This window comes from Puma concolor, chromosome A1 (genome assembly GCF_028749965.1).
Source record: "Puma concolor isolate L17-30 chromosome A1, mPumCon1.1.hap2, whole genome shotgun sequence".
NCBI classification, from domain to species: Eukaryota; Metazoa; Chordata; class Mammalia; order Carnivora; family Felidae; genus Puma; species Puma concolor.
Genome location: NC_141667.1, coordinates 157,699,896 through 157,726,820, shown reverse-complemented (window position 1 = coordinate 157,726,820; position 26,925 = coordinate 157,699,896). Strand labels below are relative to the sequence as shown.

General features: G+C 36.0%; 2 protein-coding genes across 2 annotated transcripts; both read right to left on the bottom strand.

Moving 5' to 3' along the window:
• Positions 1–5,224: 5,224 nt before the first annotated feature.
• Positions 5,225–6,309, bottom strand: LOC112856822 (olfactory receptor 2T1). The gene has a single exon (XM_025920132.2). The coding sequence runs from the start codon at positions 6,188–6,190 to the stop codon at positions 5,225–5,227; it is 966 nt and encodes a 321-aa protein (XP_025775917.2). The 5' UTR covers positions 6,191–6,309.
• An 18,044-nt stretch (positions 6,310–24,353) lies between these two features.
• LOC112856826 (olfactory receptor 2T6) lies at positions 24,354–25,313 on the bottom strand. The gene has a single exon (XM_025920135.2). It carries the CDS (start codon positions 25,311–25,313, stop codon positions 24,354–24,356), a length of 960 nt encoding a protein of 319 aa, XP_025775920.1.
• Between the last annotated feature and the right edge of the window lie 1,612 nt (positions 25,314–26,925).

Sequence of the window (26,925 nt, the reverse complement as noted above, 5' to 3'; positions counted from 1 at the left end):
ACCACAAAGTACCAGAGACATCACTGCAAGCATGAAACCTACAGACATCACAATGACTCTAAATCCATATCTTTCTATAATAACACTGAATGTAACTGGACTAAATGCTCCAACCAAAACACATGGGGTATCAGAATGGATTAAAAAAAAACAAGACGCATCTAACTGCTGTCTACAAGAGACAAATTTTAGACCTGAGGACACCTTCAGATTGAAAGTGAGGGGATGGAGAACTATCTACCATGCTACTGGAAGTCAAAAGAAACCTGGAGTAGCCATACTTCTATCACACACTAGACTTTAAATTAAAGGCTGTAACAAGAGATAAAGAAGGGCATTATATAATAATTACAGGGTCTATCCATGAGGAAGAGCTAACAATTACAAATGTCTATGCATGAAACACGGGAGCCCCCCAAATATATGAAACAATTAATCACAAACATAAGCAATCTTATTGATAAGAATGTGGTAATTGCAGGAGACTTTAATACCTCACTTACAACAATGGATAGATCATTTAGACACAGGGTCAGTAAAGAAACAGACCCTGAATGAAACATTGGATCAGATGGATTTGACAGATATATTTAGAATTCTGTATCCCAAAGCAACAGAATATACTTTCTTCACGAATGCACATGGAACATTCTCCAAGATAGATCACATACTGGGTCACAAAACAGCCCTTAATAAGTATAAAAGACTTGAAGTCATACTATGCACACTTTCAGACAACAATGCTAGGACACTTGAAATCAACCACAGGAAAAAGTCTGGAAAACCTCCAAAAGCATGGAGGTTAAAGAACACCCTACTAAAGAATGAATGGGTCCACCAGGCAATTAGAGAAGAAATTAAAAAATATATGGAAACAAATGAAAATGAAAATACCACAATCCAAATGCTTTGAGATGCAGCAAAGGCAGTCCTGAAAGGAAAATACATTGCAGTCGAGGCCTATCTCAAGAAACAAGAAAAATCCCAAACACAAAATCTAACAGCACACCTAAGGAAAATAGAAGCAGAACAGCAAAGACACCCCAAAACCAGCAGAAGGAGAGAAATAATAAAGATCAGAGCAGAAATAAACGGTATAGAATCTGAAAACAAAAACAAAAACTGTAGAGCAGATCAATGAAACCAAGAGTAAGTTTTTTTAAAAAATAAACAAAATTGATAAACCTCTAGCCAGGCTTCTCAAAAAGAAAAGGGATATCACCCAAATAGATAAAATCATGAATGCAAATGGAATTATTACAACCAATCCCTCAGAAACACAAGTAATTATCAGGGAATACTATGAACAATTATATGCCAACAAATTGGACAACCTGGAAGAATGGACAAATTCCTAAGCAACCACCCATTTCCAAAACTCACACAGGAAGAAATACAAAACTTGAACAGACCCATAACCAGTGGAGAAATTGAATCAGTTATCAAAAATCTCCAAACAAATAAGAATCCAGGACCAGATGGCTTCCCTGGGGAATTCTAGCAGACATTTAAGGCAGAGATAATACCTATCCTATTCAAGCTGTTCCAAAAAATAGAAAGAGAAGGAAAACTTCCAGACTCATTCTATGAAACCAGCATTACTTTGATTCCTAAACCAGACAGAGACCCAGAAAAAAAAAAAAAAAAGAACTACAGGCCAATATCCCTGATGAATATGGATATAAAAATTCTCAACAATATACTAGCAAATCGAATTTAACAGCATATATAAAGAATTATTCACCATAATCAAGTGGAATTCATTCCTGGGCTGCAGGTCTGGCTCAACATTTGCAAATCAATCAATGTGATCCATCATATTGATGAAAGGAAAGATAAGAACCATATGATCCTGTCAATCGATGCAGAAAAAGCATTTGACAAAATTCAGCACCTTTCTTAATAAAAACCATCGAGAAAGTCGGGATAGAAGGAACAACCTTAATCATCATAAAATCCATTTATGAAAAGCCCACAGCTAATATCATCCTCAATGGGGAAAAACTGAGAGCTTTCCCCCTGAGATCAGGAACATGACAGGGATGTCCACTCTCACCTCTCACCTCTGGCTACTCCAGCTTTCTTTTGGTGACCATTAGCATGAGAGATGGTTCTCCATCCCTTTACTTTCAATCTAAAGATGTCTTTGGGTCTAAAGTGGGTCTCTTATAAACAGCATATAAATGGATCTTGTTTTCTTATCCATTCTGCTACCCTATGCTTCATTGACATTTCAAGTGAGTACTAAAAGGTATGAGTTTCTTGCCATTATGTTTCTTGTAGAGTTGGAGTTTCTGGTGGTGCTCTCTGGCCCTTTCTAGTCTTTGTTGTTATTGTTTTTATGTGTTTTTTTTCTCCCTTCAGAGAGTCCCCCTTAAAATTTCTTGCAGGGCTGCTTTAGTGGTCATGAACTCCTTTAATTTCTCTTTGGGAAACTTTTAATCTTTCCTTCTATTTTGGATGACAGCCTTGCTCAATAAAGAATTCTTGGCTGTATATTTTTCTGATTCAGCACATTGACTATCCTGCCATTCCTTTCTGGCCTGCCAAATTTCCATGGATAGGTTTTGCCACAAACCTGATCTGTCTTCCCTTGTAGGTTAGGGACTGTTTTTCCCTTGCTGCTTTCATGATTCTCTCCTTGCCTGAGTATTTTGTGAACTTGATTATGATATGCCCTGTTGATGGTTGATTTTTGTTCAATCGAGTGGGGGTCCTCTGTGCTTCCTGGATTTTGATATCTGTGTCTTTCCCCAGGTTAGGAAAGTTTTATGCTATGATTTGCTCACATAATGCTTCTATCCTCATTTCTCTCTCTTCCTCTTCTGGGACCCCTATGATTCTGATGTTGTTCCTTTTAATGAGTCACTGATTTCTCTAATTCTTAAATCACGCTTTTTTGCCTTCATCTCCCTCTTTTTTTCTGCTTCATTGTTCTCCATAATTTTGTCGTCTATATCACTGATTTTCTGCTCTGTCTCATCTATCCTTGCCACCATGGCATCAATTCAAGATTGCAGCTCAGTTATAACATTTTTTATTGCATCTTGACTAGTTTTACTTCTTTTATCTCCTGAGAAAGGGATTCTAATATATTTTTGACTCCACCTAGTAGTATTCTTATCGTGATTCTAAATTCTGGTTCAGATTTCTTGCTTGTATCTGTGTTGTTGAAGTCCCTAGCTTTCGTTTCTTCCTGCTCTTTCTTTTGGGGTGAATTCCTTTGTTTCATTATTTTGAAGGAAGAAGAGAAATTGATAAGGTAAAAATATAAAATTAAATTAAAAATTAAAAACCACACACACACACACACACACACACACAAAATCAAATAAATGATGCCAGATTCTAGATGGGTCTGTGTCTGGTTATTGAAAGGAGTTTGATAGATTAGAGAAAAAGGAGAAAAAAGGAAAACATTTGAAAATTTGTGAAAATGAATGCAATTAATTAGAATAAAATAAAATGTTGAATGTAAAACAGAACTTGAAAAATTTACAAAAAATAAAAAATATAGTAGAAAAAATAAAGAAAAATGTTTTGAATAAAAATTGAAAATAAAAATAATTTTTCCTCTTTCTGTATTCAAGAAGAAGAAAAGAAACAATAAAGAAAAAAATTGAATAGATGAACTAGCTAAAAGACTGAAATACAATTGAAATTATGTCACAATTTACTGTATGTCACAATTTATTTATCTATGTCACCACCAGTGAGCTTTTGAATAGCTTCTATTTTTTTTCTGTTACTATATATCTTTTGGTAAAGATTATGAATACATGTTTGTTAGAAATTCACCTGACTGTGTTTATTCTGTGGTGCAGAGAACAGATATGTTCAGCTTTAGTCACTGTTGCTTCATACCATGTGGTAGGGATTCAAGCTGTTTGCTTGATTGCTTGTTTGTATTTTATTTTTATTGCTTTCCCCCATTGGAATGTAAACTTTTTTGAGTATAGGTGCTTTATCTATCTTGCTCACAGCTATGATGAACAAATGAATGCCTGGACAAATGAGTGAGAAAGCTATATCTGAAAGATATAGTGTTCAATCAACCACACTTCTTTTTTGCAATCCAGTGAACTAATTTAAAATGTTACTATACAGAAGTCCCTCACTTCCCTGATCCTCACTGTTATCATCTGTAATTACAACTCTTAGTATGTGCTTTATTTTTATGAAGTTATTAGATGATGATGAATGTATGTGAATTTTTAAGTTTTAGAGAGATTAGTATGATTGATTATGATTATTAATAATTTCATAAAGTAACACCTATGATACTTAAGTAAACTTCTTATATAATCAAATGCAACATTGAACATGTTTTGCTGTACACTTATTGTCCTCAATTCTTGGATCATGGGGAGCATGAATATGGAATATAAACAAACTTCTACTAACCAACTGTTGTATGGTTAACCCTGATGACATTGTGACATATTTGAAAATTCACTTGAGTATCCTCCCAAACCATACTCCTGTGTGTTTAGTAAATGCTTAGGCATATAATATCCTCATGTTGCCTTTTTTGGGCAGGGTTCTTTGCTCTCATCCATGAATGTTAACTTATCTGACAAATAGTTTTCACTTATGTGTTGCAAATAAAAGTTAAATACTACATTTCTACTTAAAGTAAAACATGCCTAATTATTGCAGGAGTATAATGGCTATTAAAAAAAACAAAACAAAACTATATTCAGTGACTCTTCCTACCAACTGAAAAACTGGAACAAACAGAGAGCTACACAACTATCTTCCTAAAGGCTATGTCAGGTATTAGTCTTCAAAATAGAGAAGATAATATTTCTCTTATACTTAGATGGTAAGTATAATTATACAGGAGTATCACATATACAGAAATTACCATCTTCCCTCCTGCACTCTTCAACACAGTTCATGCAATTTAAAATTGCATGCAATTTATTTTTATCTCTAAAACGTAAAAGCTTCAAGCAATATTTTTTTTTTTTATTTCTTAAAAACACTGGGCATTTATTTTGAATGCAAGTGAACAGGTCATAATAAATGGAAGATATAAGAAAGGAAAGAAGAGATGAAGGAATGAAGATTAAGAGGATACATTTCTTATATTGCTCTTTTTCTTTTCCTTTTTCTTCTTCTCCATAATTAAACCTTCCTTCCAGGTTAATCCTTCATTAAGAGCATGGCCACAATGTCCACAAAGGCTCCTATTTGTCATCCACATGAGAAGAAGACATTGTCAAAACACAGCTCCTGACACTTTTTGTGTACATTTGAACCTGCCCATTGCCCTCTTCAGAGCTCCAGTCACATCCTTGTTCCTCAGACTGTAGATGAGTGGATTCAGCATTGGTGTAAGGATTGTGTAGAACACAGAGAAGACTGTATCCTGGGCTGGGCTATGGTAAGAGTGTGGCAACATATAGGTGTACATGGCAGCCCCATAGAACAAGGTCACTACTGTCATGTGAGATGAACAGGTGGCAAATGCCTTCTTTCTTCCCTCAACTGAACTCATGAGGTGGACTGTGGTCAGGATTTGGGCATAAGAAGCAATCACCACAGAGAAAGGAATCAGCAACATCAGGACACAGCACACATACATTACTGTTTCATAGAGGGCTGTGTCTGCACATGCCAAACTCAAGACTGCAGGTGCCTCACAAAAGAAATGGTTAATTTCCCGGGAGTTGCAGAAAGGAAAGGTCATGGTTATGGGAGTTAGAAGGAAGCCATCCAAAAAGCCTCCAAACCAGGAACCTGCTATGATCATCCAACAGACCTGGCGACTCATAAGGACAGGGTAGCGAAGGGGGTTACAGATGGCCACATAGCGGTCATAGGCCATGAGGCCCAGTAGGAAGAACTCAGCTCCCACAAGGGTGAGGTAGAGGAAGTGCTGAGCTGTGCACCCCATAAAGGATATGGTTCTTTGACCCAGCAGATAATCAACCAGCATCTTGGGCACAATGGTGGAGATGTACATCATGTCAATGAAGGAGAGATGGCTGAGAAGGAAGTACATAGGAGTGTGCAGTCGTGAATCAGTGTGGATCAGGAAGATCATAATCCCATTGGCCATCAATGCAGTGAAAAAGATGATAGAGACAATGGCAAAGAGAAGGCCTGAGATGTCCTTCTTGTTGAACAGTCCCATCAAGGTGAAGTCTGTAGAGGATGTGTTGTATACTTCCATGGATCCCATGATGGTGTTGCTGTGACCTAGAATCTTCCAAATAAAATGAGAATATTCGCAGGGAATTAATATAAGGACATATAGGTTGATTGTTAAGTAAAAACTTGTAAAAGTCTGAAGAAAATACCTAAAAATATTTCCTTACAATTTTGATGCTGATATCTATCATTTAATCTATTATAGAATGTTTTTACATAAAATTGATCACCTTAAATCAATAATTCTTTAAATACATTTGACAAGATTATGTCAACAGATGCTATTGTACTATAGTGATACATATAACAACACATAGGGTATAAACCATATTGTTATTCTGTTAAACATACCCTAGTCTGGTGCGTGCATGTGTGTGTGCATGCACGTGTGTGTGTGTGTGTGTATAACTACTATGGTAGTTTAAATTGGCGTCCTTATTAAATGAATCTTTTTTTAAGTTTATTTATTTATTTTGAGAGAAAGGGAGAGAGAGAGAGTGAGCAAGGGAGGGGCAGAGAGAGAAGTTGAGACAGAATCCCAAGCAGGCTCCACATTGTGCAGTGCCTAATGCATGGCTCCATCCCACAAACCATGAGATCATGACCGGAGCCAAAATCAGGAGTCAGACCTTCAACTGACTGAACCACCCGAGTGCCCCAAAGGAATCATTATCATAATCAACAATACCACCATCTTAAAAATATCCCAGCACTGATGATAAGTAGTCTATCTCTGCCATTTAGCTACAAATGAGTGATTGTCAATGTGGACTGTGAGAATTTGAGAATTATGAGTATTCTTTTGATACCATTTCATCTGTGTTGCAGACAAAATTGTATGGGAGAAAATGGGAAATAGAAACCACTCTTGCAAACTCAGAAAAAAAAAAAAGAGGCAATCACTCTTGTAGAATTATTTTTATTTTTAAGAAATAAATTTAAATTTAGGATGATGAAGAATTGGCATTAGGATTATGTATTAGCATCAGCATTCGCTATTTATTAGTATTTAGTGTTTGCAATTAGGATTCAGAGGAAATAACACAGGGACATACATGGTTAGCCATAAACCACCTGCTATTTTTGGAAATTGAATTTTTTTCATATAGATTGGTAATTAAAAATACTGATCATATTTTACTTAATTTCAAGTGGTGATAAAAGAAAAAAATCTACAACAAGCTTTTTGAAAGTTAATTATTATTTTTCATATGTTTAACATTAAGTATGTCAAGGTAAGATATATTTTACCAATGTGTTTTTAAGGTAGATTGACCAAACTAATCCATTCCTGTAAATACTATACAAATATGAGCATTTGAATTAATTGCACAGAAAAGAAAATGCTATTAAGAATAATTACAGGGGCACCGGGGTGGCTTAGTCAGTTGAATGTCTGACTCTTGATTTTTGGCTCAAATCATGATCCAAGGGTGGTGGAATCAAGCCCCGCATTGGACTGCATACTGAGTATGGAGAGAGATTCTCTCTCTCTCTCTCTCTGCTCCTCTTCCCTGTTGTGCACACTCTCTCTAACTATTCCATCTTATTTAAAAATTTAAAAAGAATAATTAGAAAAACACTGTAAAGAGTTTACTTTGTGCCAAGTGCTTCATTTCGATTGACTTGTTGAGCTTCACAATAAACCTAAGAAGTGAGGAACTATAACCCTCATTTCACTGATGGCAGAATTGTGAATAATGTTCTTCTGGTCACACATACTCTTAATGGCAGGGATGTTTGGACCAGGAAGCCTCAAATCATTCTGTGTTCCTACCTACAATCCAAAAAATTAGGCATTTACATTATCTGTCAAATTAAATGTGCCAACAATGTAAATCTGTGAATTTTTTAACTATATGCAATAATTAATATTGCTAATGAAAATATGTCATAATTGAGAATATACCACACAAATTATTATACTCAAGACTGCTGTTTTTAATAGAATAAACTCTATTTTTCTCTTTTATCTTTTTATGTGTATGAATTTCAAACTATTTGAAACACATTTTATAAATTTCCCTGACACCATATACCATGTCATCATCATTTCCAATCGGCCTCATTTCCTTTACCTTTCTAATTAAAATATGTATCTAAAGGGAAAATGCTGTCAAGTTTATGGAATAGCCTAAATATAAGTTGTATTCTGTTTCCACACCTTTCACATTTTCAGTCTAACTCTTATGATGCACTAAATTCCCAGTAACAGAGGCAAAATTATGTATTCCTTTACAAGGTCAAGTAGTTTTCCCTGTTCATCATTCACATGCATTCTAAAATATTTTAAAAATATCTATCTTTCTGGTTTTTTTTCTCTATCTCATCCTATAGTCCTAGCATAACAAAGGCAAACTCTAAAGTCTTCTCTATTTTGCATCTGGCTGGCCTTACTCTCCTTTTTGCACGTAAAAGTTCTAAATGGTCAGAGAGCAAGTCCTGTTTGGTTAAATCTGCTATTTTACTATGAGGAAACATGATGAGAAGGACCCATACTTATTAAATTTCTGCTGAGGACAGATTATATTATTTTGTTATGGTTAGTACAAATGAAAATAATCAGAAAAATGTCTAGAATAATTATGTGACCTTATACAGGAATTTTCTTCTGCAATATTATAGTAGACATAGAGTAAAGCAAAATTTAGAATCAGATGAATTGAGTTATTCTACTCATGTTAATGCTGTTACCTTGGATTCTCTCCCCCAAACACTCTGAGTCTCAGTTTCCATTTATATTAGATTTATTTTTTTAATTTTTTAATGTTTATTTATTTTCAGAGAGAGAGAGGGAGAGAGTGAGGAGACAGAGTGAGTGATGGAGGAGCAAAGAGACAGGGAGACACTAAATCTGAAACAGCCTTCAGGCTCTGATGTCAGCACAGAGCCCGATGTGGGGCTCGAACTCAGGAACCATGAGATCATGACCTGAGTTGAAGTGGGACACTTAAATGACTGAGCCACCCAGATGCCCCTAGATTTAGATAATATAATATACAGGGCTACTCTATGGATCAAATGAGAAATTCTTAGATGAGAATATTTTATACAATGCAAAGTAAAATGCCAATGTTTTACCCATATATGTTAGTTATTTCAAAACTATTGGTATGTGAGAATCTCCAATTTCTTATTTAAGTAGTCCACATATTCAACTAAAATACATGGATTTGAATTGCAAAATAGTCTTTGAATTCAATTCTATGGGCTCTGGAATTCCTGGCAAAACTATTTCAGCCATTAAATTCTATATTTTTTCTCTAATTATGTCTTCACTTGAAGGAAATCTCCTTTAGCATAAATTCTCAGAAATATGTACATCACATTTAAGCCTGAAGAGAATCTGAACATCTATGAAAAGCATATATATGCTTGGGCTGGAAATTATGAGAACATAAGAAAAAAGTTATTAAGTAGCACCAGAGTGGCTCAGTAAGTTAAGCATCTGACTCTTGACTTCAGCTCAGGTCCATGGGTTCCAGCCTTGCATCGGGCTCCATGCTGATAGTATGGAGCCTGCTTGGGATTCTCTCTCCTCTCTCTGCCTCTCTCTCTCTTTCTTTCTCTTTCTCTCTTTCAAAATAAATAAATAAATAAAATTGAAAAAAAGACAAAAATATTAAATGAAATTGACATGACTTTATTGGATGAAATTGTTTTCAGAACTTACTTAAATTATATTTGTTACACTATATCACAAATTTTTAAAAAATGTAATACATTTATTTTATCTTGACATTTGCAAATATTCCCTTATTTTGTAAGGAGTACACATTTGATTGAGTAGAGATGTTTGAAATTACTTCTCCTACCTAACTTGAAGTCAGGATATGATTCTTGCTCAGGCCTGGGATGATCACTAAGCCCATCCTTTTAATAAAATTACAATGGAATCTCTAAGTTGTAAGTTGCAGCCTTTCCCTGATTCTATATGACCACTGGTGAACTTTCTGCCAAATGAAAGAACATACTTCATGTTCTTTCAGTGCAACAGGTCCATTGCTAGGAAGCTCTGTGCTCACTTGCATTAAGAATTGCAACTTCCATCTTTGGCTTCTAGATCTACTCAGAAGCAGCTTCTTCCCTTTTTAACTTTCAGCCTTTCATAATGTGAATATGGTTATAATCTTTCTTCATGCTTTTCTGTATCAAGCTTCCTGATTACCATATGAATGCACTCATGAAGACCTTGCCAAAATGCTCAAGTTTCAGACACTAACTTGAGATGATCTTTGACAATGTCCATTTTAAAACGCAATATCTCAATTTCAGCAACTACTTCATGTGAAGCTTTTCCGATGCAGAATACACTAAGAATATTACTTTTATATTTTTATATCAGATTAATCACACTGTTGACACATTATGTACACATTAAAACTCTTCTGGTTGAATTATTACATGAGAGTTCTCAAGCCAGGTCAATTCTTAGTTGTGCAGTTTTTTTTTAATGTTTATTTATTTTTGAGAAAGAGAGAGACAGAATGTGAGTGAGGGCAGGGCAGAGAGAGAGAGAGAGAGGGAGGGAGAATCTGAAACAGGCTCCAGGCTCTGAGCTGTCAGACACGGAGCCTGATGTGGGGCTCAAATCCATGAGCTGTGAGATCATGACCTCAGCCCAAGTCAGATGCTTAACTGAATGAGCCATCCAGGAACCCTCATACTTGTGAAGTTTTTAAAATAAATGCAAAACCTTACATTTAACCCTAAATCTTCTTTATATTTCTAAATTCTGCAAAAATTGTAATCATCCATAATCAAATCAAATTGAATAAGAAAGACATAATTATTAGACAGTAAAATGTCAATGTAATCAGACAATTTCACCAAGTGTCTATTATTGTTTACAACATCAATCCAAGAAGTGACTTAGAACTATATTCCTTTGTTGACCATGTAGTCCTCCTTCCAGAACCTCTAAAGAGATCACACACTTGGATAACCATTGGATAACCATAATTAGAGAGACCCACTCCTTCTGATTAAAGTTTATTCCATGGTATGGTGGACATTTAAAAAAATGTTTCTGAACCACTATCAGAGTGGAACTGAAATATACAAGTATCTGTACAACCTTTAAAATCATTATGGAAGAGTGATATGTAAAATGTTTGCATCACTGACAAGGCAAGAGCTCTGAGCTTGAAGTCAGAGGACCTACAGGAGTCTGCCTATGTGTCATTAAGGCAAGTACCTCCATCTTCCAAACTTCAGTTTTCTTTTCTGTAAAAAGAGTGCAAGGATACAAATACAATCATGCCAGTGCTGGTGGTGATGGGAGCTCCAGCAGGGAATTAGGAAGACTTTTCATAATTGATGCCGTATAAACTAAGACTAAATGCAAGTTTTTCATTTAAATTTTCTGTGTCTTTCCAATAGTATTGCCCTTTTCCCATCCAATTAATAAGGTCAATTTTTGCTTAAGTCATTAAAAAAAGAAAAAAAAAAGAGAAAAGGAAAGATTTTGCTAAGATCATGTACACACAGACATAAACAGGTATTATTAGGAAAGAATATTCTTTGCACTGTTCCACTCAATAGCACCATTACAACTGTATATTTGAAATGCATTCTCTAGATAATTTCCAGAAATAATTAAACAAACAGTCTGCTTCTCAATGTATTTGAGGTGGGGGATGTGGGGCAGTCATCACCTCACTAAGTTTCCACCTGAGATTTGCAGCCCATGAGTTGTAGACAACCCTGTCTCCATTTCCTTAAATTTAACTTGCATAAGTCTTTGATTTATTGAGACCCTTAAAAACTGTTGTGGAAGCTCATTAATTTCCTTATTCACCAAATATTGAAAGTGTCATTTGAAGACCCAGGCTATGTGCTCATCAGCATTTGATTAGTCACCTGTGATCTTGGTGGACACCTTCAATAGACCTGGATTTTCATTAAAGAAATAGGAATTAACAATAAACAGAGTTGGTCTAGTATTTCAGCAGCCCCTAGATAATCACTAAATTGCTTAACTCTAATAATGAATTTTGCATTGTGCAGAAAAACTTCAAACTATTTAATCCAACCATTTAATTTCCAAAGAGCCTCAAAATGATTTATTCATTTACCCAATATCTTCCCATTTTCACCCCATCAATTTACAATCCTCAATACTTTTCTCAGGCATGCAATTTGAATGCTATGTATTAAAAGCAGCTTGCTACACACATTTCTTGGTATGCGTAAAAGAAGGGAATGCACATCATCAATATAAAAAAATCACCTGATGCCTAAGTTTATACTAAACTTAGGTCCAACTAAGATAATCTCTGTCACTTACTTAGAGGTGAATCCTCTCCACACAGTCATTCAGAGTAGGGTGCGTTGTTCAAAGGTAAAGACGGTCATACAAAATTTGTTAAAAATGAATGAATGAGTAAATGAATGAATGAATGAATGAATGAATACATAAATACAAAAAAAAACTCAGCAGGAAAGCATAAGAACTTTCTATAACTAAGAAAGAAATGGGAAATGAACAAAGACTTCAGAAAACAGAAAGTGATCTGTCACTAGAAGAGAAATTATTGTTTAATGGATTTGATTTATCCTCTAGTTTATGTTAACAAATTAAAAACACAAAGCTATTCACAGTCATAGGTATCCATGGTAGGAGAGATTTCAAGATCTGGCCAGTCTGTATGCCCAGATGTCTGCTGCATGAAAATCCAGCACACAGAGGTTTTTAATTTGTATTTATGAACTTGAATTTTCTGAACTATAGACTAAAAGTATCCTTAGCAACTGGTGATGGAATTAGCACAAAGAGATATGCACAGCAAGTTATCAAGAGCTATTTTGCAATATAACTCTGCAGAAGGAAGTATCATTAAAAGAAAATTCCCATCCTAAAACTCCTGAGACATTTTGCAATGCCAGGACAAATCATACAAATTTTCCATTCTTCTATAAAGGTGTGTTAATTCTTGCATTCTATCTTTACAAGAAAATAGGTAGAAACCAAAAAGAGACAACTATGAAAGATTAAGAAGGAAGAAAGCTGCAGACCATTAAAGAATGCTAAATCATCTCTGGGTGTTCTGTGTTTGGATTCCCTAGCACAAAGGGGAGCACCCAGAGTGAAAAGAGGAAGGAATTTAAAGTTTTATGACAATGACAGAAAATGAGGTGCTTTTAAAAAGAGCACAACTCATCCCTATGGATTTCAGTATATATTAATGAGACAGATTTGTCACAGCTAATTAGAATTGTATTCATGGGGTGGAAGAGAGTGAGCCCTAAAGTCATATTGGGCTTTGAAAAAATGTTTCCACCACTTGGTTCCCAAGTGCAAGTCCCTGATATTCTGACCATTTCATCAGAAATTTCCTCCAGCATCTTTTCCTACTAGAGAAATGTGGGAATTACCATGAAAAACAATAAAAAAGATTAAAATAGCCTAATTCATGCTATTTATTTTAACATTTTATTGATGTAATAATAATTATTATATCTGTGTATTATGGCAATACATACCTTGAGGAAAATATGAAATGTTTAAAAATTTAGAATATTCCTTAATATCCAGAGATAGTTGCCAGAAACATATCATATAGAAAGTTATCTGTACAGGGGCACCTGTGTGGCTCAGTTGGTTGGGCTTTGTGGGTTCGAACCCTGCATCCGGCTCTGTGCTGACAGCTCTAAGTCTGGAACCTGCTTCGGATTCTGTGTCTCCTTCTCTTTCTGCTCCTACCCCACTCATTCTCTCTCTCTCTCTCTCTCTCTCTCTCTCTCTCTGTCTTTCTTTCTCTCAAAAATAAGTAAACATATTTTAAAAAATTATCTGGGGGCTCCTGGGTGTCTCAGTCGTTTGGGCGTCCAGCTTCAGCTCAGGTCTTGGTCTCCCAGTTCGTGAATTTGAGCCCTGTGTCAGACTCTGTGCTTACAGCTCAGAGCCTGGAGCCCGTTTCAGATTCTGTGTCTCCCTCTCTCTCTGACCCTCCCCCATTCATGCTCTGTCTCTCTCTGTCTCAAAAATAAATAAACATTAAAAAAATTATAAAAAAAATAAAAAAAGATTATTTGTACAAAATTGCATTTCCATTGTGTGTATATATACATGCATAAGTACAGTGTATGTGTGTATACACACACACATACTGTATAATATTTATATACTAACACATATATATGCATGGGTATGTTTATGTATTACATATAGTTTGGCAATTTATATTGTTCACGAACTACTTCTTAAGAAGTGTCCTTCATGGGGCGCCTGGGTGGCGCAGTCGATTAAGCGTCCGACTTCAGCCAGGTCACGATCTCGCGGTCCCTGAGTTCGAGCCCCGCGTAAGGCTCTGGGCTGATGGCTCAGAGCCTGGAGCCTGTTTCTGATTCTGTGTCTTCCTCTTTCTCTGCCCCTCCCCCGTTCATGCTCTGTCTCTCTCTGTCCCAAAAATAAATAAACGTTGAAAAAAAAAAAATTAAAAAAAAAAAAAAAGAAGTGTCCTTCATGTGAAATACTCTTCCAAATGTAACATTCAATGTCCACAGGGTATTCTATTTTATGGATATACTCCATTATATTTAACCAATATTTCAATTTTGATGCACACATTGTTTTAACAGTGGCAGTAATAAATCATGTAATGATAAAAATTCTTATACTTAATTTTGAGTGTGGATCCTTGAGTGGTTTTTTTCACAACGTTTTCTTCCATCAGAACTATTTAATAATTTTGTGTAAATATATTTAAAGTTTTTTTTATTTTTTAAGTTTTTATTTATTTTGATATTGTATATATATGTATGTATATATACATATATGTATATATACATACATGTGTATATATACATATATGTGTGTATATATATGTGTATATATATATACATATATATGTACATATATATGTATATATATATATATATATATATATATACATATGAGAGACAGAACGAGAGAGAGAGCTAGTAGGGGAAGGGCAAAGAGAGAGGGAGAGAGAGAATCCCAAGCAGATTCTGCGCCATTAGCTCAGAACCTCATGTGGGGCTGGATCACGTAACTGTGATGTCATGACCTGATCCAAAATCAAGAGTTGGATGTTTAACTTACTGAGACACCCAGGTGCCTCTGTATTTCACTTTTAAGTTGCATTTTTACAATTTCCCACTTTACTTTTCTACTGTCTATCAGTTCCCATTTCCCTGATGCATTCTCATAACACTGTAAAGATAAATAAACACACAAATTTACATGTCTGGTAATTCTGGCATAAGATGACTTAATATAATTATTTTTAAAATTTTTTAGTAAGGTTAAAACTTTGAATATCTGTCCATTTGTTTTTATTTATTAGAAATGCTATTTTTTTAACTTTCTCTTTGAATATTTAAGTATGAATATGTGTCTTCCCTGTATGTCTCAAGTATTGCTTGCATTTTCTCGTTTTTTTATTTTGTTATTGTTCATAGCTTTTTTTTGTTAATCAATAATATTTTTTTAATTATGGAATAAAAGTCATCATTACATCTGTAATTTCTTCTACTGATTCTATACTTTGAAATCCTTGAATAGCTTCAATGTGAGAAACTTGTTTTTTTAACTTTTATCAGTTTTCATTTGTCTGTATGTGGGGATGTTTTACACTTAATTCTTCAAAGTCTAGAATTTGGAGATATGAATATGAAGCAGAGATTTACTGTATTGTCTCTGAAAATTATGTATTTGTCCTAAAATCAACTATTGATAATTTATTCCTTTATCCAGTCAGTTTCAATGTCATTTTTTTTTCATATACTAAATCTTTATAATTTTCAGGAATCTAACTCTTCTAATTCTTAAAACTGTAACTAAAAACTAACATTTTATCAGATATGTCATTTGAAATATTTTTCCCCATTCTGAAGGCTGTCTTTTAGTTTTTTTATTGTTTTCTTTGCTGTGCAGAGATTTTTATTTTGATAAAACCCAATAGTTCATTTTTGGTTTTGTTTCCCTTGCCTCAGGAGACACATCTACAAAGAAGTTACAAGGCTGATGTCAAAGAGGTTCCTGCCTATGTTCTCCTCTAGGATTTTGTTTCAAGTCTTACATTTACATTTGTTACAAGTCTTACATGTTCCTATCATGTATGTTGGTTTTCCCAACATCATTTGTTGAAAAGACTGTCTTTTTCCCATTAAATATTATTTCCTGCTTTGTCAAAGATGAGTTGACTATATAGTTGTGGGTCTATTTCTGGGTTTTCTTTTATTTTTTTTTAATTTTTTTAATCTTTATTTTTGAGAGAGAGAGAGACAGAGCATGAGCAGGGGAGGAACAGAGAGAGAAGGAGACACAGAATCCGAAGCAGGCTCCAGGCTCTGAGCTGTCAGCACAGAGCCCGATGCGGGGCTCGAACCCACGAACCGCGAGATCATGACCTGAGCCGAAGTCAGACACTTAACTGACTGAGCCACCCAGGTGCCCCTATTTCTGGGTTTTCTATTCTGTTCCATTAGCATGTGTGTTTATATTTGTGTTTGTACCCTGGTGTATGATCATTACAGATTTTTAATATAACTTGAACTCTGTTACATTGATCCATGTGTCTGTTTTTGCCTAAAGCAAGCAGAAGAAATAATATAATAAAGATTAGAGCAGAAATAAATACTTTTTTAGAACAAAAAAAAGTAATTGTATTAAAAAAAAAAAACTAAGAGCTGGTTCTTTGAAAGAATTAACAAATTGATAAACCCTTAGCCAGACTCATCAAAAGAAAAAGAAACAGATAAAATCACAAATTAAAAAGGAGAGATCACAACCATCACCACAAAATGCAATTATAATAGCATACTACGAAAAATTATATGCCAACAAATTAGGCAATCTGGGTAAATGGACAAAATCCTAGAAACTCACTATTATTAATGAAACAGGAAGAATTAGAAAATTTGAACTGATCCATAACTATCACAGACATTGAATCTGTAATCAACAATCTCCCAACAAACAAGACTCCTGGGTTTGATGGTTTCCCAGGGGAATTCAACCAGATATTAAAGGAGAGTTAATACCTATTCTTCTCAAACTGTCCCAAAATATATAAATAGAAGGAAAAATTCCAAGCTCTTTCTATGAAGCCAACATTACAATGATTCCAAAACCAAACAAAGACCCCACTACACAGGATAACTATAGGCCAATGTTCTTGATGAGCTTGGGTGCAAAAATTCTCAACAATTCAACAGTACATTAAAAGAATTATCCACCATGATTAAGTGGGATCTCTCCTGGGCTCTAGGGCTGGTTCAATATTCACAAATCAATCAATGTAGTACACCACATTAATAAAAGAAAAGATCATAACGTTATGATCTTGTCAATAGATGCAGAAAAAGCATTTGACAAAATACAGCATTCATTCTTGATTAAAAAAAAAAAACCCTCAACAAAGTAGGGACACATAGAACATATCTTAACATCATAAAGAACATATATGAAAAACCCACAGCTAACATCATTCTTAGTGAGGAAAAACTGAAAGACTTTCCAGGGTCAGGAATAAGACAGGGATGTCCACTCTTACCGTTACTATTTAAGATAGCATTGGAAGTGCTAGCCTAAGCATCAGACAACAAAAAGAAATAAAAGGCATCCAAATCGGCAAGGAAGAAGTAAAAATTTCACTATTTGTGGAGGACATGATACTCTATGGAGAAAAACCTGTAAGACTCCACCAAAAAATTGTAGAAGTAATACATGAATTCAGCAAAATCATAGATATAAAATCAATGTGCAGAAATCTGTTGCATTTCCATACACCAATAACGAAGCAGCAGAAATAGGAATCAAGGAATCAATTCCAATTGCAGTTGCACTAAAAACAGTAAAATACCTACGAATAAACCTAACTAAAAAGGTGAAAGGTTTGTATTCCGAAAACGATAGAACATTTATGAAAGAAACTGAAGAGGACATAAAGAAATGGAAAAGCATTCCATGCTCATGGATTACAAGAACAAACATTGTTACAATGTCTATACTATCCAAAATAATTTACACATTTAATGCAGTCTCTATCAAAATACCACAAGCATTTTTCACAGAGTTAGAACAAACAATCTTAAAATTTGTATGGAACCCAAAAAGACCTCAAATAGCCAAAACAATACTGAAAAAGAAAAACAAAACTGGAAACACCAAAATTCTAGATTACAAGCTATATTACAAAGCTGTCGATGCACAGTACGATACTTGCACAACAGATTTTTGTGTGTTGATTTGTATCTTTGTGTTTACTGAATTCATTTATCAGTTCTTGCAGCTTTTTGGTGGAGTCTCAGATTTTCTATATAGAGTGTCATATGATCTGCAAATAGTGAAAGTTTAACTTCTTGTATTGGCCACCATTCTTTACAAACTATGTTTGTGTGTGTGTGTGTGTGTGTGTGCGCGCACGCGCGCGCTACTGAGTTTTCTCATCAACAAAAAAATGGTTCTGTAGATAAAAACATTCCATGCAAGAGATCTGAATTTTTTGCCAATGCTGCTCTTGACAGCAGATTGTGTAACCCAGTACAGCTTGCTGGAACTCTGTTTCCTTATCTTTACAATAATCATTTTGAACAAATCAGTAATAACAAATACAGGGTATTTGTGCCTGGCAACTACACCCTGGCACTCACCCCCAGGAGCATGCCTATATCCATCCTGGTTGATGAGATTATACCACACTTCTTACAAACCTTAACTCTGGCCTTCGTCCTTGACGAAATTCTCAACACAGAAATCCAAGAAGCCACTGTCAATTGTTGAAATTAGCACATGTCATAAACCCATTGATCAGTCATTGTACTTACTCCCTTGAACTTTCTTCCTGTATGAAAGATTCCTCACATTTCCTTTGGACGTCATCTACACAGTGCTTGCTGATTGTCAGGCCCTTGGCAGGTCCTGGAAGACCACTGGATTCCTTGTCTCACCATAGTGTTCAATTCACCTGTACTCCTTCCCATGGATGGATGGTCTTGTTCTTCTTAGGGACACCAATTAATGCCAAAAATCACTCTGTCTGCTATATACAGGTGCATTATTTTTAAGCAAATCATGTGTTCATGATGTTCTAAATATCAGAATAGAAACCACAGTTTAAAACTTTGGTCATATACTTCCTGAAGTTGCTGAAAGGGCCTGTGCACTACTCAAACTATTGTCAAGTTTTTTTTTCTGAAAGAATTAGCAATTATATCTGCAGGAATATTACCCATTTCATTTACGAAGAAACAGGCTGAGACGGCAGAGTCATCTAAGTGACAGCATGAGTGATTAGCAGGACTAAAGGTCAAATTAATCACTGTTCTAGGCATTACTAATTCTTCTATGAATACAAGTTATGTATTTTCCTTATAGGTTTCCACCAGAGGAAGCACAAATTCCTGACCTTATCCATTGGCTCTAGCACTGATGTTCAACCTGATTTTTCTGCTCCATGCCTGAACAGCTCACAAGTGGAGAAATGACTACCTACTCCTTTAAAGGACTTAAAAATTTTTCACTATATTTGCACAGCTATTACGGTCTGAGCTACATAACTTTTAGTATTTGAAACTTGTATTGAATGATAAAATACTCTCTGAGAAGAAAACCATTCCACTCACTCTAATGAAGACTTTTCCTTGCAGTAACAGCTTTCATTTGAGATTGTTTTCTCCTAATGTGGAGAAGACAGAGCTCAGGGAAATATCGACCATTTATTTCTCCTCCACACACAGATTGTTCATTACCAGTACCCTCTTACATATTCAGGAGGGGGAAGGAATGCTGACTTGGATTGTGGAATGCCAAGGAAATGTTACCTACCATATGCACAAGTGAAACTAAATGACATTTGGTCCAAGTTCTACTAATTAACTCTTCTTTCTAAAAAATATTATCCTCATTGCTACCCACTCCCAAAATGCACACAGCCAAATCCTAAAAGTAGGGCTAATAAAATTAACAAACTTTTATTAATTAATGCCCATCCCCACCCCACTTTTACCAGCTCCATTATATCTTGTGACAGCTTCTAGTGATTTCTTGAGTGAAATACAGTATCAGAGGGTTACATGGGTTTTAAGAAGGTTTTCATTAATAAAGTTTAAATCTTACTTTTTTTGGTTCACAGAAAGTTCAGCAGATGGTTCAGTGAGTTACCATATATTTCTTCTCTTTCTCCTATTATTTATATCCTGTATTAGTGTGGTTCATATATTGCAATTGATGCGCTAATTTTCATACATTATTATTAATTACAGTCTATAGTTTATATCAGGATTCACTCATCCTGTTCTATGAATTTGGACAAATGCATGTCATGTAACTTCCACTACAGCATCATACAGAATAGTTTCACTGCCCCAAATCCTGCGTGTTCTCCCTATTCATCCTTTCCTCTCCCTAAGCCCTTGGCAGTCCTAATCTTTTTATTATTTCTATACAGCTTCTTTTTCTAGGATGTCATATAGCTAGAATCATATAGTATGTAGCTTTTTCAGATTATCTTCTTTCACTTTGTCCTATACGTTGAAGATTCCTTCATGTCTTTCCATGGCTTGATAGCTCAATTCTTTTTATTGCTGTATCATATTCTATTGTCTAAACGTACTGTAGTTTGTCCATTCACCTACTAAAGATAACTTGATTAATTCTAAGTTTTGGGTGATTATGAAAAAAAAATTCTATAAACGTCCACTTGCAGGTCTTTGTATAAACATAAGTTTCCGAATCAGTTGGGTAAATCATGTGAAACACAATTGCCAGGTCATATGGTACGGCTATGTTTCATTTTGTAATAAACTACCAAACTGTCTCTTCAAGTAGATGTACTATTTTGCCTCCCCACCAGCAGTGAATGTGAATTCCTGTATTTTAGAATTTTGGTATTGCCAGCAGTTTGAATTATAGCCATTCTAATATGAGTGTGATTCAATATAATTGTTGTTTTAATTACTATATTATGAAAGTATGCTTATTTATCCTTTTTCTAATCATTCTAATAAGATTTACTTTCAATTCCTGTAGTTGGGATATTAAATTTACCTATTATCAATCCTTTGTACCTTAGTATAATTAACAAGGGAGTATGATTATGTAAGCTAAGGATAGAAAAAGGAAAATGGGGGAAGTAAGAAAAAAAATCATGGATATTATGAAGATGAAAAGCAATTGCATTTGTTAAAAATAGCTAAAATAATACTAATATTAATTACATTTTTCATATTTGATCTTTAAAATCTTATAAAGAAAAATATATATTAGCTAAAATGTCACAGGAAAGGAAATTTGGTTCCATTGATATTAAGTGATGGACAGAGTTTCTTGAAAAAAATGGACCTGAAATTAATGCTCAGTTTTCAGGATCAGTCCCCTCTTTCTTTTCTGTTTTATGTATTGTGTTTCTTGTACTTCACCATCTTTGAGTTGGAAAGAAACTCCCTAATATCTGACACATGATGCTCCCCAAGCCAGTCGGAAAAGATCGAAGGATATGAGATCTTCCAGAAATAAAGACTCAAAAAGATTAACTCTGGTTTGCAACTGATAGCCTTGCTGAATTAGATGCAAGCAGGTCTGTTTTCCTGATTAACTGGTAGTCCAATCCACAGTGTTCCAACATGTATTGTTTCATTGGTTAAATATTTTGTCTACCACTCAACAGCTTTTGTAGTGCAGTAGAAGGCTTGGCTGTATTTACCTCACCCACCACAACTAGTGACTGTCAGCAGCAAAACATCACTGAACCCAGTGAGGATTTTTTCAGACTGGTAAGAACACAAAGCCTGGCATAGCACCATGCAGAAATGGCCCAAGAGGTCTGGGATATGGTTCAAGTTCTTCAACTGGATCTACAATTAAACCTAAACACATGCATTCTCTGGATTTCAGCTTCCTAAAGAAATTGTACTAAGTCATTTCCAAAGACTTTGCCAGCTGTAGCTTTCAAATTAAAAACTACTTCTTTTCTTCCATTTTGAAATGTTATCCAATGGAAAACCAAATGTTGCAACAAAGAAAAAGTGGGCTATTCACTTTTTCTTTGAAAGAGAAAGATTTATAAAAACATCCCCACACAACTTACATCTAGAGAGACATTCCAGAAATCTAATAATTTTAATGAATTGAAGAAACTTAAAATGGATTAGTGAATTTGTGAATTAACTGAACACTTTTTTCTCTCTCATCTCTCAATGTCTTCTGATGTAATAATTAATTACCATTTAACAAATATAACATCATAGAATTGACCTACAGAGGATTAGTCTGCATTTCTGCAATAATACATGATTCATTTTCTCCAGCTCTAAATTTACATAAAGGAAGAATGTTTTCAGTTGTTAATCAAAGAAAGATGTCTGGGGGGCGCCTGGGTGGCGCAGTCGGTTAAGCGTCCGACTTCAGCCAGGTCACGATCTCACGGTCCGTGAGTTCGAGCCCCGCGTCAGGCTCTGAGCTGATGGCCGGAGCCTGGAGCCTGTTTCCGATTCTGTGTCTCCCTCTCTCTCTGCCCCTCCCCCGTTCATGCTCTGTCTCTCTCTGTCCCAAAAATAAATAAACGTTGAAAAAAAAATTAAAAAAAAAAAAGAAAAGAAAAATGTCTGGGTTTTCTAAATACTGATTTGTGTGTACTTAAGTATTCCCTTTGAAGTGTTCTGACACTTTAGTCTCTTTCAAATGTATACACCTCTAACCCTTTCATAAACCCCATCAATATGCCTTTAAACAATGTAATAAACATCACTAGTTTTTATGAGAACACTGACAGTGATCAGACTATGTAATATTAACCAGACATTTGGGAGCATTTATATAAATTAATTACAATCAGAGGAGTGGTGTGAGATAAGAATTGGAGTTGTATAGTTTGTTGTCACCTTGGTTTCCATACAACACCCAGTGCTCATCCCAACAAGTGCCCTCCTCCCCGCCCACCACCCACTTTCCCCTCTTATCCAACCCCCCATCTACCCTCAGTTTGTTCTCAGTCCTTAAGAGTCTCTTATGGTTTGCCCCCCTCTCTCTCTGTAACTTTTTTCCCCTTCCCCTCCTCCATGGTCTTCTGTTAAGTTTCTCAAGATCCACATATGAGTGAAAACATAGATGTCTGTTTTTCTCTGCCTGGCTTATTTCATTTAGCATAATACCCTCCAGTTCCATTCACATTGCTACAAATAGCCAGATTTCATTCTTTCTCATTTCCAGGTAGTTTTCCATTGTATATATAAGCCACATCTTCTTTATCCATTCATCAGTTGATGGACACTTAGGCTCTTTCCATAATTTGGCTATTGTTGAAAGTGCTGCTATAAACATTGGGGTACATGTGCCCCTATTCATCGGCACACATATTTATTTTTATCAATGATCAAAGCAATAGAAAAGTAAAACAACAATTAAAAAAAAAAAGAACTGGAATCGTAACCAGCATAGAGGGTTGCTCCAGGTGGTATGTAAAGTTTTTTCTATAAGATGTTTTTCGGGAGCCCAACTCAGAAGACCCACATGAAAAGGCAAAGCACCAAGACCTTTAGAAGAAGACATGATATGTGCAGACATGGGATTTAACACAGAACCATTTTAAGCCAGATCAGAGCTGAAGCATGTGCAGAATTCCCCTGAACTTCTCTACCTTTAACTTTAGAGGATTACAACACTAAAATCTGCTCTGGAGGCAGATCCTAGGCAATTTTTTGAACTTGAGACATATGCACTATCATGTAAATGTGTTAAGTATGCACAGTAAACCTGGAATGCCTAAGTAATAGAATACGTATAAGTTTCCTAGTGTATATGCAAGCTTCTGGCCTCTGCCCCATCTGCATACTAAATAAAAGCTAATTGCACTATCCCCAAAGAGATACAATGCTTTAGGAAATATCCCCAGTATTCTCCTTAGTTACTGCAAGGAAATAAATGCTTCCATACCAGACTGACTGTATGCCTTGTATGTGCTACTGGCTTGCATTCACCAAGCGAAGGGACCCATTGCATCCAGTAACAGAATGGGAGGACATGGAGAAATAATAAACACCAGTGGTATTTAGGCACTCTGGCATTATTCATGTTACAAGGTTTCACATTTTTGACAAAATTAGTGCTGATGCACTTTTCAGCATAACTGGCATTGGCAGTTGCTGAATACATTAGTAATATTACCTATGGTATAACCCCAAGTAACAGCACCCATGCACCCCTGAGCAGATGTGAATGATTTAGACTGTCAGAATCCTTCCCGTGTCACACCACGAACCCCTTGACATCTTGCTAAGACCCTTTTAAAGGCCCCGGTTACATCTGTGTTTCTCAAGCTGTAAATGAGAGGATTTAACAAAGGAGTGAGAATGGTGTAAAAGGCGGAGAAGACCTTGTCTTTGATCGGTGTGTGGTAGGATTGGGGAACCATATATGTATACAGGGCGGCCCCATAAAACAAGGTCACCACCATTATGTGTGATGAGCAGGTGGCAAAAGCCTTCTTCTTCCCTTCTGCTGACTTCATCTGGTGCACTGTGATGAGAATTCGGGCATAAGAAGCAATTATCACAGAGAAGGGGATCAGCAGCATCATGACACAGCAAACATACATTACCATTTCATAGGCAGCTTTGTCACCACAGGCCAGCCTCAGCATGGTAGGTGCTTCACAGAAGAAGTGATTGATCTTGCGGGAACTGCAGAACGGGAGACTCATGGTGATCGGAGTGAGGAGGAAGCTGTCCAAAGCACCACCAAACCAAGAGCTGGCCAAGATCATCCAACAGACCCGGTGGCTCATAAGAACAGGATAGCGAAGCGGGTTGCAGATGGCCACATAGCGGTCATAAGCCATGAGTCCTAGCAGGAAAAATTCAGCCCCCACAAAACCCATGTAGAGAAAGTGCTGGGCTGTACAGGCAACGAAGGAGATAGTCCCCTTGCCCACAAGATAATTGACCAGCATCTTGGGTACAATGGTAGAGATGTACATCATGTCAATGAAGGAGAGGTGACTGAGCAGGAAGTACATGGGGGTATGGAGGTAAGGGTCTATATGGATCAGGAAGATCATGACCCCATTAACTATCATGGCCATGAAGAATACAACACAAATTATGCTGAAAAGGAAGCCTGAGGTTGCACCATGAGTGAAGAGCCCTATGAGGGTGAAGTCACTGGAACAGGTTTTATTGTCTCCAACCATGGTGTTAAGTTGGACCTAGAGTGATAAGGAAATACGTGGGGGGTTAAAGAAAATTCCAGTAGATAATATGAATCATTTAATATGTAACTATAAGCATTAGTAAATTAAAATTACTTGTATAATATTAAACATTTTGTTCATGTGTATATGTTGTGGGGTGGATTTGCAGGTTCTTTCTTGGATATTTCTTCTTGTTGAGGAACAATTTTGAAGCTGAGTCTCCATGGCATGAAGACGAATGGATATTTGGCAATTGATCAGTTTAAGGGAGTGTAGTTATTATTGAAGAATGTGTGGACCCCACAGATGCTTCACCTAGAGTTGGCTTCATGTTTATTTAAAACACGGATAGGGGGGCGCCTGGGTGGCGCAGTCGGTTGAGCGTCCGACTTCAGCCAGGTCACGATCTCGCAGTCCGTGAGCTCGAGCCCCGCGTCAGGCTCTGGGCTGATGGCTCGGAGCCTGGAGCCTGTTTCCGATTCTGTGTCTCCCTCTCTCTCTGCCCCTCCCCCGTTCATGCTCTGTCTCTCTCTGTCCCAAAAATAAATAAACGTTGAAAAAAAAAATTTTAAAAATAAATAAATAAAAAAATAAAACACGGATAGGGCTGTACAACAATTGATTAATTCAAATAACCAAATAATTTAGGAAGATGTTTTATTGAATTGGGAAGTTTATGGCAACTATGAAACTGACCTGCCTCATCTAGACATAACCATTAAGGTGTAGATATGGCTGAAAATTATGCAATATAGTAAATTGGATCACTGCATTGTCCATCTGATCATTATTCAACCTTATTTTTTTCTTCACTCATTTGTTGAATTAGTAAATTGTACACCTGAAACTACTATTATACTGTATGTTAACTAACTGGAATTTAAATAAAAACAAACCAACAAAAAGATAAAGTGATTCTATTATATAATAAAACACACTAAATAAAATTACAGGCATTGTTCATTAAAATATCAGAGAACCTGGGGCGCCTGGGTGGCTCAGTCAGTTGAGTGTCTGATTTTGGCTCAGGTCATGATCTCATGATCAGTGAGCTGGAGCCCCGCACTGGGCTCTGTGCTGACAGCTCAGAGCCTGGAGCCTGCTTCAGATTCTGTCTCTCTCTCTCTCTCTCTCTCTCTCTCTCTCTCTCTGCCCCTCCCCCACTCATGCTCTGTTCTCTGTCAGAAATGAATAAACGTTATTTTTTTTAATATCAGAGAACCTGAAAAAAACACACACACTAATGCCCCATAATTATGAACTACTCTCAATTATAAATGTGGATTAAAATCTCCCCCAAATTAATATTAGTTATTAAACCCAGCAATGCATTAAAAAACCATATCTGCAAATCTGTTCATATAAACCCACTCCCTCTCCTTTTGTTAAAAAAAATAATGTTTATTTTTGAGAGAGAGAGAGAGAAAGAGGGAGAGTGAGCACGAACAGGGGCTGAAGCTCAGAGCCCAACACAGGGTTCAAACTCATGAGCTGTGAGATCATGACCTGATCCAAAGTCAGACGCTTAAGTGACTGAGTCATGGGCGCCCCTCCCTCTCCCTCCTAATATGCTTTAAAGTTCAGCATTATTTGTGGGCTAACGATAAAAGTC

Excerpts from the sequence above, each read along its gene's own strand:
- LOC112856822 (XM_025920132.2), bottom strand. The coding sequence starts at position 6,190 with ATGGGATCCATGGAAGTATACAACACATCCTCTACAGACTTCACCTTG.
- LOC112856826 (XM_025920135.2), bottom strand. The coding sequence starts at position 25,313 with ATGGTTGGAGACAATAAAACCTGTTCCAGTGACTTCACCCTCATAGGG.